This window comes from Colobus angolensis, unplaced genomic scaffold (genome assembly GCF_000951035.1).
Source record: "Colobus angolensis palliatus isolate OR3802 unplaced genomic scaffold, Cang.pa_1.0 Scaffold76, whole genome shotgun sequence".
Classification (NCBI taxonomy): domain Eukaryota; kingdom Metazoa; phylum Chordata; class Mammalia; order Primates; family Cercopithecidae; genus Colobus; species Colobus angolensis.
In genome coordinates, this window is record NW_012121376.1 from 1,312,619 (window position 1) to 1,329,934 (window position 17,316).

Below are 17,316 nucleotides of genomic sequence, written 5' to 3' on the forward strand. Positions count from 1 at the left end.
GAGCGGTGCTGGTGAGTGGGGGCTGCCCGGCGAGCCGTGCTGGTGAGTGGGGCTGCCCGGCAAGCGGTGCTGTGGGAGGCCAGGGCCCCAGATGCCCCTCAGCTATGAGGAGCTTCTGTCTCCATCTGGGGGCTCAGGCTGCGGGGCTTTATGCATTCCGCTGCGTGGCTCACAGCGCGGTCAGAGTAGATCCACACTCAGGGCAGGACAGCTGCTACTTGCGCCGACCAAGAAACGAACCTGTGGCCGCCCAGCAGAATAAAGTGGGTCCCAGGAGGGCATGCAGAAGCGCACACACTTGGAGCCTGGGCGCGTCAGGCACGCAGGGCCAGAGTCTGGGCAGGACAGAGTCAGAACATGGGCAGACGTGGAGCTGGGCGCTTGGCAAGGCTGTGGGGATATTTGCTTATGCTGTGGGGACCAGACGTGGGGGAGGGGCTGGGGCAGAGCTGGATCTGTGGGTAGCGAGTGGGGTTAAGGTTGGGGTTGGGGTTAAGGTTAGGGTTGGGGTTAGGCAGCGGCAGGGTCTCCAGCTGGTCTTAGGGTCTCTTTCAGTGGCGGAGTTGAAACCTGGCCTCTCCAACTGGGCGGGCGGTTCTCCCTGGAGCTGCTCTGAGCCTGCCCCACCTTAGCACAGATCAGGATCAAACAATGGGGTCAGGGAGCGTGGTCTTCTGAGGCCAGCTAGGTTAAAGGATGGCAGTGAGGATAACAGAGCAGGGTCTGGGGTGACAGGACAGAGCCCTGGAGGAGGGGGCTTCCTGGGCTGCGTCTGGGTGGGGCCAGTGGTGAAGGCGGAACAGCAGAGTTGTCCGAGCGCCTCAGGTACGGTTCCTGGAGCAGCAGCAGCAGCTCCCCCGGCACACATTAGAAATGCAGGTTCCAGGTGCGCCCCTGGCTGACCAGACCCTGGGGTGGGCCTCGCCGTTACCCTGCAGGGGTGTAGCGCCTGGGGAGCAAGCTTTGTAAAGCTCCCCACATGCTCGCCGCATGACCCAGCTTCGCACACACATGTCTGGGATGCCTGCGTTTATTTGCATGTACTTGTCCGCACAGGCATGAGGGCCGTCAATGTGTGCCTGTGTGTGCACAGATGCTACGTGTGTTCAGCTGCACATAGCCCTTGTCCCCAGGTTGTGGGCGTAGGAAGTCCAGAGACCTGTCTGGGATGGCCCATGTGACCGCCAGCCCTGCCCGTGTCCTTTGCAGAAGAGGCCGTGAATGAGGTGAAGCGGCAGGCCATGTCGGAGCTGCAGAAAGCCGTGTCGGACGCGGAGCGCAAAGCGCACGAGCTCATCACCACGGAGCGTGCCAAGATGGAGCGGGCCCTGGCCGAGGCGAAGCGGCAGGCCTCTGAGGACGCCTTGACGGTCGTCAACCAGCAGGAGGACTCCAGCGAGGTAGGGCCACCCGGCCACGCTGACACCGTTCCCCTGCCTCGCTCCCGTGTGGTCCCACGCCACCCCCGTGAGGATTCTGAGCCACCACATGGCATCAGCACAGTTATCACGGGCGTCCTGCAGCCGGCACGCCGTCCCTGCCCACGCTGTGCTTATCAACACAGATTCCACATGGTTTGGTGAGACGTCCTCTGGGTGTCCCCGTTCTGTAGATCCAGAAACTGAGGGCTCAAGAAGGTTGGCAGCTTGTCTGAGGTCACGGCCTTGGGAAGTGGTGGGGCCAGGACTCAAGCTCAGGTTGGCTGATGCTGAGTTGGAGTTTCACTCTTGTTGCCCAGGCTGGAGTGCAGTGGCACGATCTTGGCTCGTTACAACCTCCGCCTCCCGGGTTCAAGCGATTCTCCTGCCTCAGCCTCCTGAGTAGCTGGGATTACAGGCGCCCGCCACCACACTCGGCTAATTTTTGTATTTTTAGTAGAGACGGGTTTTTGCCATGTTGGCCAGGCTGGTCTCGAACTCCTGACCGTTCAAGCGATTCTCCTGCCTCAGCCTCCTGAGTAGCTGGGATTACAGGCGCCCGCCACCACACCCGGCTAATTTTTGTATTTTTAGTAGAGACGGGTTTTTGCCATGTTGGCCAGGCTGGTCTCGAACTCCTGACCTCAGATGATCCACCCGCCTCGGCCTCCCAAAGTGCTGGGATGACAGGCGTAAGCCACCATGCCTGGCCTGAAATCCCTGTTCTTTAGCCTGTGAGAGCAAGAGGATCCAGGAGAGCTGTGAGGGCCCCAGGTGGCGTCCGAGGCGCCCAGCTCCCTCCGGTGCACACGGCAGGCCTGAGAGCTACCCTGCTTGTGCCTGTGCACCTGGGAGGCAGGTGGGGGCAGAGGACCCTCTGCAACCCTTTTCTGCCTTGTCCACAAAGAGGGGAGAGGGAGAGACCCTTTCCAGGGGAGCCCCAGGACTGTCCCTTGAGACAGGGCAGATCTCTGTCCAAAGCCCCTGTGTGCATCTGTGCCTGGGCTAGCCCCGGGGTGGGAGAAGATGGAGCCCCATTGATGCAGGAGTCTCTGCACCAGCCCTTTCCACACATGCTCTCGGCTGGGGAGAAGCTAGAACACCACGGACAAAACTCTCACAGAGCTGGCACTTGAGTGGGCACAGAGAAAGAAACACCAAAAGCAGAAGCAAGGAATGTGGGCAGAAGCGAGGCGGGCAGAAGTGAGGCGTGCAGGCAGTTTCTGGGGGCGGAGGTGTGTGGGGAGTGGGGCCGTGGAGGCCTCATGGCAGGTGACACCTGAGCAGAGGCCGGGAGGAATTAAGCTGGCCACGCAGGCATCGGGGGAGCAGGCCCAGCGGAGGGACCGGCAGGGGCCAGGGCCTGGAGCGGGGTCCGTGCCTTCCGCAGGAAGGCTGCTGCTGCTGTGGCAGTGAGGGGAGGTGGGGTGGGAGGTGGCACCAGAGGCTTTGGAGGCCAAAGAGGGCCCTGGGCTTCTCCCCTGGGGCAGGTTTGGGCTTCCCACCCCACGGCTCAGCCGTCTCTGTGAGAGATCCAGCCCCTCCCCAAGAAGAAACATGCTCGGGCTTTGTGTGGCATCCGTGACCCCCTCTGCCCACAGGGATGCCTGGGGCACAACTCACCCTATGGGAAGGGAGCAGAACCCACCACAGGCTGGGGGCAGAGGTGGGGGATGGGGCAGAGGTGGGGAGGGAGACGGGTGAGGGGGATGCAGCAGAGGCAGATGGTGAGATCTCAGCAGCCTCCATGATGCTGGGGCCACGCCCTTCGGTTTTGGAGCCTGGTGAGCTCAGGAGGGCTTCCCGGAGAGGAGGCAGGGGTCATCGTTCAGTTAGCGCAGCACAAACCTGTCCGGGTGAGCTGGAGCGTGAGACACAGTAGTAGGGCGCTGTCCCCCAAAAGGGCCCAGTGCGTGGCTGTATCTGGGGAATGGCCCGAGGGCTGTGGGGCTTTAGAGTTTCTCTCTTCTCAGCTGTTGATGACGTGCTGGGTCTGAGTGGCTTGGCTGGAGCGTGTGTTGGGGATTAGGGTGACCGGACCCAGCCCTGACTGGCCCCTCTGCCCCCACCCAGAGCTGCTGGAACTGTGGACGGAAAGCCAGTGAGACGTGCAGCGGCTGCAAGGCAGCACGCTACTGCGGGTCCTTCTGCCAGCATCGGGACTGGGAGAAGCATCACCACGTGTGTGGCCAGAGCCTGCAGGGCCCTGCGGCCGTGGTGGCCGACCCGGTGCCTGGACCGCCCAAAGCTGCCCACGGCCTGGGCCCCTCCCTGCCTGTGGGTGCTGCCAGCCCCAGCGAAGCCGGCTCTGCAGGGCCTTCTCGCCCCGACTCCCCCAGCCCGCCTGGCCCGCTGGATGCTGTGCCCCGCTGACCCCACCAGCCCCCGGCCTGCTGGACACAGCACCGTGCCGACCCCACCCAGCTCCAGGCCCGCCAAATGCTGTGGCCCCTGACGCCCGGCCGGCCAGACGCTGCGCCCCGCCTGGCCTGGGGAAGCCGACCAATTAGAGTCGCTGCTGCTACTGCCCCTCTCCAAAAGAAGACACAGAACCAACAAAACCGCATTCAGTGCACCTGCCTCAGCTACCTAATGATTCTGCGCGGAGACCTCTTGCCAACCTCTCTTCAAGCATCCTCAGAAGCCTCAACGAGCTTTAGACAGCAGAGCGGATGCCGCGGGCGCGGCAGCTCTGCCCACCTCTCTCTCTTTTCCTCTCTCTCTGTCTGTCCCCCGCTGTCTTCTCTATCCTCTCTATGACTATCACACACTTTCTCTTCAATGAAAAAATCTAATTGGTGGCTTATATTTTCAGCAAAGAATTTTGGGGGGTTTTGTTTGTTGGCAAAAGAGCTACTCAGAAGTGGACAAAGAAAACTCTGGGGGTTCTCCCCCTCCTGATTAACAAGGGAGAAAGAAAACTGTGATTTTATAGCTGGAGATCTGAACCCAGCTGGGCCCCTCCCCCAGGGGCGTCAGGCTGATTGGCAAAGATGGGAGGAAAGATTTCAATTTCTGACTCAAGAAGCATTTTTGGTTTCAGATTTTTTTTTCCCCTGTAATGTTAAACTCTTTGGCTTTAAGTAAAAATCCAAAAAGTTTTTTTAAAAAAGCGAAGGAAGCATACTTGTGAACTACCTTGCTAGCTAGCCAGCCAAGGATACCGGACTCACCTCTGCTCCAAAGGAAATCCAAAAAAGCAAACACAAGAAATCCAAATCCAAAATTTGTCACTGCCAAAGTATGTTTTTCACTGTTTTCCTTGCTCTTGGGTTTGTCTGTGGGTGTCGGGATATTGGGGTGCAGAGGGTTGGTGCCCAGCGAGAAGTGACTTTTGTTCCCTTCCGCGTAGGCATTGGTGCGTCCGCCGCGTGTGCGCGGTCTGTGTGCCCTCGCCGCGGCCTGCGTCTCCACGTGTGTAGGGAAGGGCACGCTGTCTGTCCTCAGCCCCCTGTGACTTTTCATGTTTCCTTTTTCCACTTGTGGGAAAAAAGTGCTAAAGTTTTCTTCCCAGAGAGAGCATAATTCCGAAACAAAACTGTGACAATCTTTTGGGTTGATTCTCGACTGCTTTTCAAGCACGCGGAGCCAGCAGGGCTCCCTGAAACACGGCTTCTCAGCCAGCCCGTCCTCCTCTACCTCTCTCCTCTCCGCGCCCTCCAACCTCTCCCGGCCCCATCGCCCCAACCCCAGCGTCTCACTGCAGCTACTCCCCTTTCTTCCAAACTTTTGCAGAAAAATAAAAAAAAAAACTACAAACAAAAGCAGCCCTCTGCCTCCTCCCCAGGAAGGACCCTGACCATGTACATAGCCCTGGTGCTCCTGCCCTGCCACCCCTCAGATGCGTTTGCCTCTGGCCCTGGGGTGTGTCTCGGTGACATTTTCTATCAGACATGCTCCCTCCCACCTTCCAGCCCTGCCCATCCTCCCTCCACTCCTCTCAACTCCCTCCGCGATTTCAAGAAGGAAATAAAGGGATAAAGAAATTCACACTTGCACCGAGTGCAAGGACAGACAACAGCAGGCGCGGCCCATGGCCTGGCATCTGTGTGCGTGGCTCTCAGGAGTTCCAGGAACTCAGTGCAATACCGGAGTGACCCAGCTACTGAAGCGGCCGTGAACGGCCCGCGAGAGGCCCGAAGCCAAGAGTGTACGTTAATGTGAATGTATATAGTCTTTGCAGAGGTCTAAATAATATTCATGATGGTAATAAAGAAGAGATGTTTGCCAAATAAAAAAAAAAAGTTAAGAGAAACGCGGGAGTTTGCGAAGTGTAGGAAACGGATTTTCAAAGGAGTCTGAACTCTGGCCCCCAGGGGAGGAGCGGTTTACCTGCTGGTGGTTCCTTCACGGTGGTAAAAGTTCCTTCTTTGAGCATCGTAAGGATGGATGCCATCGGGTCCCCACCAGCCAGGTACTGTCTGGAACCGAGCCTGACAACAGAAACCTCGTTCTGAAAGTCGAGACAGATCGAGTGTATCCTCCAGACGGTGCCCTGGCCCCAGCACCACCTGCACTCCTCAGTGACAGGCCCAGCAAACTCCCTGAGGTTTGCTTTCGTGGGTTTCAGAGAAACAAGGACCAGTCTGGGATTTGGGCTCTCTGTTAAAGTGGCAGAAGCCCGTCTCTCCTCCTCCCAGGGCTGCGGTTCTCCAGCTCCGAACCCACACAGCGGCGGTGGCAGCGGGCACGCCCGTGCCCACGAAGGGGACCTGCCTCCCCCGGAGGTAGGCGTCCTGGGACTCTTCTCATCTCTCTCTCCCACTGGGCTCCATCTTGTCCCCACCACACTGCAGTACCCTTCCAGGTGGGCAGGGCAGTTGGCTGTGGTGATCAAAGGCTCTAGGGGACAGGAAACGGGCATGGTGCTGTGGGGTAAATTGAGTCAGGCCCTCCAAGGCTGTGTGGTCCAAGGCTGTGCGGGTGAACCGGTGGTCTCTGTAGAACACTGAGCCCTGGGGCAAGAGGACCCATGGGCAGCTTCCCTGGCACCAAGCCCCAGGGCAAGGGGACCCATGGGCAGCTTCCCTGGCACCGAGCCCCGGGGCAAGGGCAAGGGAATCCATGGGCAGTTTCCCTGGTTACTCAGGTCCCTGGGGTCAGGACTGGTGGGGAGCGTGAAGGAGACACTAGTTTACTTTGTGGGCGAAAGCCTCCTCTTTTTCCCTCACCTCCCTCGATCCTTCTTTGGGGACACACAGGGACAGTAGCATGCTCACCAGCTGGCTGCATCAGTCTGGCCAGCAGCCTCCAGGGGCCAGACCACAAGGCTCAGGGTGGGACAGGCCCCCCCACCCCAGCTCTCAGGAAGGGGTCAGCCCCCGAGCCAAGGATGAATGCCATCTGCCCTGCGTAGCCCCCCACCATGCCCCAAGCCACCCCCAGCACAAGTGCAAAAGCTGGCATGAGGACCTGGCCAGAGACCAGGCAGGTGGAGCGTGAGGACCTGGCCAGAGACCAGGCAGATGGAGCCCCACGGCCGTCAGCCCCATGGAATCAGGACGACTGGGAAAACTGAGGCCTGGAGACAAAAGAGGGGATGTCCTGGGTGCGCTGTGTCAGGGACCCCTGGGCGGGTGTTGGCCGGGTCACATGAAGTAAGGCAGCTCCTGCCCAGGGAGGCTCTGGGGCCCCCTCCGATGCTTCAGGGGCCCGTCTTTGTGAAGCTCGTATGCCCAGGCCCTGGTGGCCAAAGACCTCATGGCAAACCAAGTGGAACCCACAGCTCTGGGGTGGGGACAGGGACAGGCGGCATTTTGTGTTTCCCCTTGGTGGCCATGAATACCCGTGCCCATGGTTCCGACCTGCAGTCTGCACCTGCGGGCATCTGCCTCTCTTCTGCCAGGCAGAGGGTGGTCTGGACAGAGGGTCTGGGCAGGGGCCACACCTGGACTGGGGAGATCCACCCTGTCTCTGCCCCCTGCCCAGCTGCCACCTCTACAAGCTCACAGATCACTGGCCAGAGATGCAGCCTGCCAAGCTGTCCTCCCGCCAGCCACCGTCAAGACAGGACCATGGCACGCCAGACGTTCTTCAGAGCCTCTTCCCCAAACCCCAAACCACTCCCACACGCCCCACGTGCCCCCCCTTGCGTGTCCTGTGGCCACGCACACAGCCGTGCCTCCATCCCACCCCACCCTCTCCACCCACGGACCTGAGGGCACCAGCTGCCCCCTGCCGTGTGCCAGTGACCTCAGCTGCTGCCCTAAGGGAACCTGTTGGGCGGCAGCCCCTCCCGTACCCAGCCCAGTCCAGGACTGCTCGAGACACTTCCAGGGGCAGAGAAAATTCCGCTACAGGTGCTGTGAGCAGGTGGGACCAGCATCTTGCAACAGCTCTGGCCAGTCGGGGCCACCTGGAGCTTGAGGTGGCTGGCTGGAGGCCAGGAGCACACACTGGGTGGCGGCCCGTACACGTGCCTAGGGTCCCCGACCAGGGCGCCAGGGTGAGCACATTCCCTGGCAGAGCCGCGACGCAGTGGGGTGGGGTGCCCTCTCCCACTCCTTGTTTCCAGGGATCAATGCCTGGAGAGGGTGTCCCTAGGAGAGGAGGGTGGCCCCATGCAGCCTCCCCGACCCCCAGCACTCTTGGAGCCCCACTCCTGGGGGTACTCACAGGTGCCAGGCTCCTATCCCATTTCCTGGCTAAGAGTTGAGTCCTTACTGCCTGAGACTGGGGACTTTTGGGGACAGACCTGCCTGGATAAATTCTGCCAGGAGTGGTGGGTGCTCCCCAGGATCCTCTGCAGTCTCCCTGCCCTGCATCCCCGAGCCCCGGGGCCCATTTCCTCCTGCACTGCCCTGCAAGCTCCCACACTGAGGGGGCACTCTCTAAAATGGGGCTGGGGCCACAGCCCTGGATGATGAGCGTGCTGGCTGGAGAGGAAGACAGTGAGGAGAGGGGGGAGTCCATGGGGCTGGTCTCCCACAGGTCCGCCAGCGCCCGTGCACACTTCAGAGATAAGGCCAGGGTGCTGCTGACAACCCCTGCTCTGTTTTCCCAAAGTTCTAGGAAACTCCATTTTGGACACTTTCTGTTCTTTATGTTTCAATCCAGCCAAGCCCCAAGTAGCTTCCCAAAGACCCCAAGGAACAGAAAGTCAGTGTCAGTAGTGAGCGTGAAGCCTGCTTTTGAAATACATGAGGCTGGGCGCGGTGCACTTTGGGAGGCCAAGACGGGTGGATCACAAGGTCAGGAGATGGAGACCATCCTGGCTAACACGGTGAAACCCCGTCTCTACTAAAAATACAAAAATTCGCCGGGCGTGGTGGTGGGTGCCTGTAGTCCCAGCTACAGGGGAGGCTGAGGCAGGAGAATGGTGTGAACCCGGGAAGTGGAGCTTGCAGTGAGTGGAGATTGCGCCACTGCACTCCAGCCTGGGCGACAGAGAGAGACTCTGCCTCAAAAAAAAAAAAGTACATGAATGATGGCAACAGGCCCCCCTTGTCCCCACCTGGATGGGGTGGGGAGCCCGGCCAGGCCATCTGTCACCTCCCCAACCCCATCTGCCAGGGCCAAGGGGGTCGGGCCGGTGAGGACCCGGCCGGGGCACAGCCACGTGCAGCCTGGTGGGGAGGGGACTTACTCTCTACTTCCTTTTCCTCTTTTTTTTGACTCCCCCAAAGGAGCTGGACTGAGCGTTGGGTTATTTTCCTGTAGTTGTGAGAAGCCCCATGCCCTGGGTCTGCAGCCTGTGCAGGGCTGCGAGGTGACCCCGGCCGTCCTGTCTGATGTACTGTGGGTCTGGCCTGTGGACGCTGTGAGACGCAGTGGTCCGGTGAGCGCCGTGTCCATGTAATAAAGCGAACGTTCACTGTCACCTGGCTGTTAGTCTCCGTGGATCCCAGGAGGCTTCGGCTGAGCCTCGTCTCACCTGTGAATTCACTGAATACCTGCTGAGGCTTCTCTGTGCCCTGCAGGGACCGGGCCTCCCCACGCAGCACACACTGCAGGGACAAATAGGCCAGTGTGTGACGTGGGGCTGGGGCGAGGGGAAGAGGCGGGGCGGGAGCACACGGGCGGGGAGGAGCGGCAGCCTCCAGCCACGAGGGCTCCTGCAGGGCTGGCAACGGCTGAGCCTGCAAAGGGGACATGTGGGGGGTCCCGACAACCTTACCCCTGGGAGATGGTCCTGAGGATTCCAAGACTGGAGCCCCTGCCTGAGAAGCCCCACCTCTGACAGTGCTGGGGCTGGGCCCATGACACCTCCAACCTCCATGGTGGACACAGGGGACCTCGGGGGACACAGACAAAACAGGAGTCCGGGTGCGGTGGCTCACGTCTGTCATCCCAGCACTTTGGGAGGCCAAGGGGGACGGATCGCCTGAGGTCAGGAGTTCAAGACTAGCCTGGCCAACATGGAGAAACCCCGTCTCTTCTAAAAATACAAAAAATCAGCCGGGCATGGTGGCGGGTGCCTGTAATCCCAGCTACTCAGGAGGCTCAGGCAGGAAAATCACTTGAACTTGGGAGGTGGAGGTTGCAGTGAGCTGAGATCGTGCCACTGCTCTCCAGCCTGGGCAACAGAGTGAGGCTCCATCTCAAAAAAAAAAAAAAAAAAGACATGAAAACTGAGGGGACACAGGGGACCTGACAGTGGACAGCGCAGGCGGGGACAGCTCACCCCTCTCAGCCATCCCCATGGGACCCTCACGTTGGGGCACACGCAGATCCTGCACGGAATAGGAGTTGAGCTGGGTGCTGGTGCCCCTGGGGCCAGGCTGCCACGAATCCTCAGGCCAGGCTCTGGAACGGGGTATATTTGAAGAGTGTCACTGGAAAGACCAGTGTCGGAGCCGTCTGTCCCCTGCCAGGCAGCTGGCAGGAGTCCTGGCCGGGCCTGGTGTGTCAGCGGTCTCAGACAGGGTGAGGATGACAAGATTTTCCACGGCCGGGGCCCGCGCTCAGAGGGGCGTGCGTCAGGGCCTGGGCCGAGTCCAGCAGGCTCTGGTCTTGGACAGAACTGGCTGCAGTCCAGCCTCTGACAGGGAGGTGGAGGCACGGGTGCTGGCAGACCCTCCGCCACACAGGCACAGACACATGGAAGGGGGGGCCCTGTCCCAACAGAAGGAGCCCAGGCCGAGGCCACGCTCCACCCTCGTCTGGCCAGCCCTGGTCAGCACGCCCGTCCTTAGTGCAGACGTGGGCTCTGCCCCTGAGGAGCTTTGGTTTCCAAGGGGAGAACTGGGCAAGTCATCAACACCGGACAGACAGCAGGAAATGCGTGAGGACAGCGGCCCTCGGGAGAGGAGCAGCAGCCTGGCAGGCTTCCTGGAAACAGCGGCACCATGCACAGGGGGAACAGTGTCCTGGGACCATGCACATGTGTGTGGCTGTGCAGAGCCAGGTAGAGGGGAAGCCGGGTCCAGACAAAGCCCATTCCTCCCGACCTCATGAGCCTGCCCCAGAAAATCCTCTGGGTGGAGGACAGATGGGGGCGGGGGGGCAGTATGGTCTTCAGTCAGTCTCCTGGAGGTGTGAAAAGGAAACAAAATTTCAGGACCTAAAACTCACTAAGCCAAAGAGAAAAGTCCAGCTGGGAGCCGAGTCACACACACCTGCCTCCCATTTTCTTCCTGAATGGACAGCTACGAAGATGAAGGAGCCCGGTCCCCCACAATGCGCTTACACGGAAATTCCCTGTGGGCCCCGAGATCTTGGCTCTGAAACAGTTCTGCTGGATCCCACCCAGACAATGTGATCCCCCAGCTTATCTTCCAGCTGTGGGACAAAGGACAGAGCTAACATCACCCTCCACTCACTGGAGACGAATGTGAACCTGCCGGCTTCCTGTTCCCTGTGGCAGTTCTATCTTCTCTGGAAACGCAGGGTTGCTGAGTGTGGGGCTACGTAATTCACTCCTCTACCCTCACCTTCCACATTTCAAAATGTGCATTTGGTGACGGCCAATCAGAGCTTCGAAGAAGGCTACCGCTTGCCTCTTTTATCCGCCCTCCTTTTTCTTTCCTTCCTGTGTTCCCCTCCTGCCTGCTCTTTCCCTTTAAATATAGGAGTCTCCAAACCCTCTTTGGGTTTTTTTGTTCTTGTTTTTTTTTTGTTTTGTTTTTGAGACAGAGTCTCGCTCTGTCGCCCAGGATGGAGGGCAGTAGTGCGATCTCAGCTCACTGCAACCTCTGCCTCCCGGGTTCAAGCGATTCTCCTGCCTCAGCCTCCTGAGTAGCTGGGATTACAGGTAGCTAATTTCTTTCTTTTTTTTTTTTTTTTTGTATTTTTAGTGGAGATGGGGTTTCACCATGTTGGCCAGGCTGGTTCTGAACTTCTGACGTCAAGTGATCCACCTGCCTTGGCCTCCCACAGTGCTGGGATGACAGGCGTGAGCCCCCGCGCCCCGCCCCCAAACCCTCTGGAAAAAGCAGATGTTGCCTGTGGCTTTGTGGTCCTTTTTCCTGGGTGCACCCTCAACCTTGGCAAGATAAACCTCTCAACTGATCGAGACCCGTCTCAGACACCATCTGGCTTACAGAGGTGAGGACAGAGTGGGTGCAGCAGCCTTGGTTCCCAGGCTCTGGCAGCCTCCATGTCACCACCTGCTCCCCCTTAGCCCCCAGCCCAAGGTGGAGGAAGGGCCACGCTGCGTGGGTGGGTGCATGGTGCAGCAGTGCAGCTCCAGCCTAGGCCATGCCCTGTCTCTCTCTCCTCCCCCAGTCCCAAATTCCCAGGAATCCCAGCCCCACTGGCTGAACACCAGAGCGCAGTCACAGAGAAGATGGCCTCGGCCTGGGGGTGGCAGCTGTGCAGGGCGGCCTCGTCCCCCACCACCAATGGCAGGGGTAAGAGCCATGCATGACTGCCTGGCCCCAAGAGTGGGTGGGAGACGGCATCGCTGGAGAGGGAGGCCAGAGCAGACCCCAGCAGCCGCGCTGGCAGGTGGAGAGGGAGGCGCGAAGGCAGAGGCGGTCACATCCATGGAGTCCTCACCTCATAGGAACTCACACCGCCACTCCCCACGCCACTCCCACAGAGCCCCACCGCAGAGTAACTCACACTGCTGCTCCCCATGGAGCCCCCACCCCACGGGAACTCACACCGCCACTCCCACAGAACCCCCTCCTCACAGGAACTCACACCACCACTCCCCACCGAGCCCCCACCCCACAGCAGAAGGAGTCTGGCTTCATGGAAGTGGCTCCCATCTAAAAGATGACCCAGGCCAGGCACAGTGGCTCGTGCCTGTAATCCCAGCACTTTGGGAGGCTGAGTCGGGCAGATCACCTGAGGTCAGGAGTTTGAGACCAGCCTGGGCAACATGGTGAAACCCCATCTCTACTAAAAATACAAAAAAAAAAAAATTAGCTGGGTGTGGTGGCAGGTGCCTGTAATCCCAGCTACTCGGGAGACTGAGGCAGGAGAATCACTTGAACCTGGGAGGCAGAAGTCGCAGTGAGCTGAGATCACGCCATTGCACTCCAGCCTTGGCCAAAAAGCAAGAGTCCCGTCTTAAAAAAAAACAAAAAACCGAGAATGAGGGTTAGGGAGGCAAGGGTCCCTGGGGACTCCATGGGGGTCAGGATGCAGGGACAGCAGTTGCTGCCTCTCCTCTGGGCCCAGGACCCCGCCTCGACCTGCCTAGGCCCTCTCATCCCGTGCACCTGCCCTTGGTCCCTACCCAGACCCTTCCCTCCCCTGAGACCATCTCAGCCCCTGCCTCCCCTAGTCAGAGGCCACCTCCCCAGCCTGCTTGGACCCTGGTACCAGAAACAACCGCTCCTGTGTTCCCACTTGGATTGCGTGTTCATGCCGTGTGGTGTTCGTGCCATGTGGATGCTGCTGAGGTTTGAACCCTGTGATGGACCAAGGCTCCAGTGAGCCGCAGCGTGGCCAGGCGGAAGCAGAAGAGACCAGTGACCCCCACTCAACTCAGCCTCTCCTTCCTCCAGGGAGAGTGTCCTGGAGGTACCTGTCCCAGTGACAGGGAAGGGGCGGGGCCAGGAGCCAAGGCTGGAAGCTCAGCCCCCACTCAGCCTTTGCAAATGCTCTAGTGGGAGCAGCTGGCCTCGGGAGAGGGCTTAAAACTCCAGGAGGGCCCGGGCAGGTGTGGACGCGAGGGGAGCGGAGGGGAGGCCTCACCTGGCTCACTTTCCTCCTGCCCTTCTACCATGTGGCCCTTCCCGAGCCGCTCTCTCTTCCCGCCCCCAACTCAGGCCTGGCTCCAGACGGTCTCCTCAGACCCGGAGGCCCAGGGCTGGGGGGCCTGGAACGAGACCAAGGAGATTCTGGGGCCAGAGGGTGGGGAAGGGAAGGAGGAGGAGGAGGAGGAGGCAGAGGAAGACCAGGACGGGGATGCAGGCTTCCTGTTGTCTCTGCTGGAGCAAGAGACCCTGGCTGAGTGCCCGGTGCCTGACCAGGTAACAGCTGTGTGGAGGCCCTGGGGCTCTCAGGGGACCTGGGGCACAGGGACTGGCGGAGACATGGGCTGCAGCTGACTTAGGAGGGGAGAGGGCCATTGCCCACCTGCCTGGAAGAAGGTGGCAAGGAGACTCCCGCTGCACAGACTGCAGAGTCAAGCTCTCTGGCCTGGGGAAGGGCCCTTGAGGTGCAGTTTCGGGGGCTTCTCTGCAGGGGCGAGTTCATCGCCCCGGGAAGGAGCGTCCCTGCCCAGAGAAGGGCTGCCCCTCGGGGCTGTGACCCTCTGCTGGAGCTGGCAGGCCACACAGCCACCTTCCTCGAGCAGAGCCTGCAGGCTGCCTGCCCCGCTCAGGGCCATGTGTCGGCAGGAGCTGGAGACCAGCAGGATGAAGGTGTGTGCCATGGAGCAGGCTGAGGGGCCGCCATGGTCTCCGGGAGCACAGCACCAGGCCAGGGAAGAGGACGGCACCACGGCCAGGCAGCTGCTGAGCCCTGAGGCCACGGGTAGGAACCTGGGGCCCAGGCCGCCCCCACTGAGCCAGGGTCCCAGAGTTTCCAGGAGGGTTGGGCCTGGCAGGCTCCAAGGTGTCACTTCCCTGTGAGAGGAGTGAGGAAGGAGCCAAGGGCCTTCGGGCCTGAGCTGTGTTCTCCACAGGCTGCCCCCTCCCTGGGACCCCCGAGGAGAAGGTGGAGGCTGACCACAGATCTGTCTACGTGGGCAACGTGAGTGGCGGGCGGGGGCCGGGGGGGGCAGGCAGCGAGTGGGGCCCCATCTCTTCCAGGGGGTCTGGCGCCCGGCCCTGAGCCAGGCAGGCTTGCTGGGAAGGGAGTCTGACACTGGGGACAGCCCTGTCCCCTTGAGGAAACACTGGCCTGGGCACATGTTCCAGTTTTTCAACATGAGCTGGAATTCAGGATTGCACATGAAATCTCCACTTTTGAGAAGCTTTTTAAAAGGCTCCAACCCTCCGGAAGGCAGCGCTCCCTGTGAGATCTCCCTTCCTTTCTTCCCTCCATCCCCAGCAGCCGTGTGGGGTGGAGGCCCGGGGCCATCCCCGCCCGGGGGCCAGCCCTGGCGTTTCTTTCCCCACCTCTACCAAGAAAGCCCCGAGTCAGGGCCAGGCGTCTCCCTGACATGCGGGTCTGGGGCTGGGTCCAGGTGGACTACGGGGGCTCTGCCGAGGAGCTGGAGGCCCACTTCAGCCGCTGCGGGGAGGTCCACCGAGTCACCATCCTGTGCGACAAGTTCTCTGGACACCCCAAGGGGTCAGTGAGGGGCCTGGCGGGGGCACTGGCTGTGCGGACAGGGCCCAGCCTCACCCCTCCCCTCCCCGCCCCTCCCCGCCCTCCCCTCAGTTATGCCTACATAGAGTTTGCCACCAAGGGCTCCGTGCAGGCCGCCGTGGAGCTGGACCAGAGCCTCTTCCGGGGCCGGGTCATCAAGGTGCGCCAGTGCTCCCCAGGTCCAGGAACATGAGCACAGAGGGGCTGGCCCACTGGCCCTGGGACACACAGCAGCCCCAGCTGGCTCCTCTCTGCACAGCGCGTCTCAGGCACGGTGCTTGGCTGGGGCTGGACAGGATGTGGCGGGACCCTTGGACCTGAAGCTGGGTTTGGTCTGCCAGTGACATGGTGGGGAAGTGTCCCCTCTCGGGGCGGGGACCCCTCTGCAGGGGTGCTGGCCGTGACTGGGTGTCACATGACAGCTGTGGTGGGCAAAGGCGGGGGGACCCTTTAGGGCCAAATGGCGTCCTGAGCCTGCAGGACCCCACACTCCGGGGTGGTGGGCGCTGCAGAGACTGCGGGCTGGGTCTTAGCTGCCCCTGGAGGAGGACTAGGAACAGGCCTTTGCTCCAGGTGCTGCCGAAAAGAACCAACTTCCCCGGGATCAGCTCCACAGACCGCGGGGGCCTTCGAGGACACCCAGGCTCCAGGGGGGCAGCCTTCCCCCTCAGCGGCCTCCAGGGCAGGCCCCGGCTCAGACCACGAGGGCAGAACCGGTGAGTGGGTGCCTGTGGAGGCAGCCTGGGGGCGAGGGCCATGGTGGGGCGTCGCGGCCTGGGGATCAGGGGCAGGAGGGGGTCCCTGAGCTTGTTCCTCACGGGGCTGCAGGAATGGACCTGGCGGGGCCTGGGTGAGGGCTGGGGCTGCTGCATCAGCTAGGGGGGTGCTGTTTGCAGCCTCTCTGCTGGGAGAGGTGACCCCTTCTTGTTCCCACAAAGACCCTGGGGTGGGCTGCAGCTGCCCCCAGGGGCTCTCCTGGCGCTGCCTTTCCCCTTTCCTGGGACTATCCCAAGAGTCACCAGAAAGGCCCCTGGGGCGTTGCCTGAGCAGTCAGGTGACCTCCCTGCATCCTTATCCTGTTGTCCCTGGGGCCCTGGGCCACCTCCCTTCCCCTCTGGAATGCCACTCACTGTGCACTCTCTCTCCGTGCAGGGCCCGTGGAAAATTCTCACCGTGGTTTTCACCGTATTAAAGGGAAGGCCTGATTTTGAGAGGGGCTGGGGGCTGGTCAGGAGTAAACCACTTGGGCTCCATCCTGGGGCTGGGGCAGGGAGTAGAGCAGGGGCAAGGCCAGAGGAGAGGGGTGTCCGGAAGAGCAGCTGCTGGCCCCCACTTGGCCAGGCGATGGCGCACTAGGGCCTTGTATGGTGGCCCAGACCCACGGCCACAGCCACGAGTCAGTCACAGCCCGGTGGTGGGCCTGGCACCGGCGCCACGGGGATCTAGGGGGGCTCTGGGCAGTGAGGTGGGGGAGAGGCAGAGGCCCAGGCAGTGCCAGGCCAGCTTGGGGTTGGCATGCTCAGCTCTTCAACCAAGTCATTTTAAGAAAAATAGAAACGTGTCTCTTAATGGTGAAGCATAAATTATTAAACTTGGGTACTTTTTAAAAGCAAATGGCAGCAGCACTCCTGTGCATTCTCCTCGTGGACACAGTTCCCTTTGCGTCTTCCCCTGGAACAGGACACAGAAGGCGGCTGGTGGGCCGTGGCTGTGGGAGAAGGACAGGGCTCTAGACCCCTCACGGCCGACAGCAAGCCGGCAGCGTGCACAGGCTGAGCCGGTGTCGTCACTGCCAGCCTGGTGGGCTATGACTGCCTGTGTGTCGGTCAAGGCGCCCCCACCCCATAACCTTGCCCTGGCACCACGTGTCCCCCACCAAGTGATCCAGACACCCGGGACACTGGCCCTTGTCAGAAGCTCCGTAAACAGAAGTGGAGATCTCTGATCTCTGTCCTGGGCACTTTAACAACTGTCCCCTCTGAAAGCATGCACAGCTGCGGAGGCCCAAGGCTGCTTATGTGCACACAGCCAACTCCAGCACTCCACGATGGACAGCGCCTCCCCTTAGTGCCCCATCAGGCTCAGTGTGTTAGTTCCTGGAGCCCCGTGCAGATCAGCTCCTATTCAGTGGGCTGGTGCCCACCCACCCCTCAGTCATCTTCCTCCAGCACCAGGCCAGGCACTGCTCCCAGGAATGAGCCACCTCCTGTTCCCGCCTACACCGGACTCCTCCCCAAACCCGCCCCCA

At 60.9% G+C, this 17,316-nt stretch overlaps 2 protein-coding genes across 2 annotated transcripts in view; both read left to right on the top strand.

Annotated features, from left to right (window-relative positions):
- Positions 1-4,699, top strand: part of CBFA2T3 (core-binding factor, runt domain, alpha subunit 2; translocated to, 3) — a 104,033-nt gene extending 99,334 nt beyond the window's left edge. The window contains exons 11-12 of the mRNA XM_011928075.1: positions 1,210-1,400; positions 3,492-4,699. Coding sequence (XP_011783465.1) covers positions 1,210-1,400; positions 3,492-3,791 — 491 coding nt within the window. The 3' untranslated portion in view covers positions 3,792-4,699. The remainder of the gene's footprint in view (positions 1-1,209; positions 1,401-3,491) is intronic.
- An 8,787-nt stretch (positions 4,700-13,486) lies between these two features.
- Positions 13,487-16,677, top strand: PABPN1L (poly(A) binding protein, nuclear 1-like (cytoplasmic)). The gene is made up of 7 exons (XM_011927991.1): positions 13,487-13,783; positions 14,153-14,288; positions 14,440-14,507; positions 14,944-15,050; positions 15,141-15,228; positions 15,642-15,784; positions 16,221-16,677. Exons 1-7 carry the CDS (start codon positions 13,535-13,537, stop codon positions 16,258-16,260), a joined length of 831 nt encoding a protein of 276 aa, XP_011783381.1. The 5' UTR covers positions 13,487-13,534; the 3' UTR covers positions 16,261-16,677.
- The last annotated feature ends 639 nt before the right edge of the window (positions 16,678-17,316 follow it).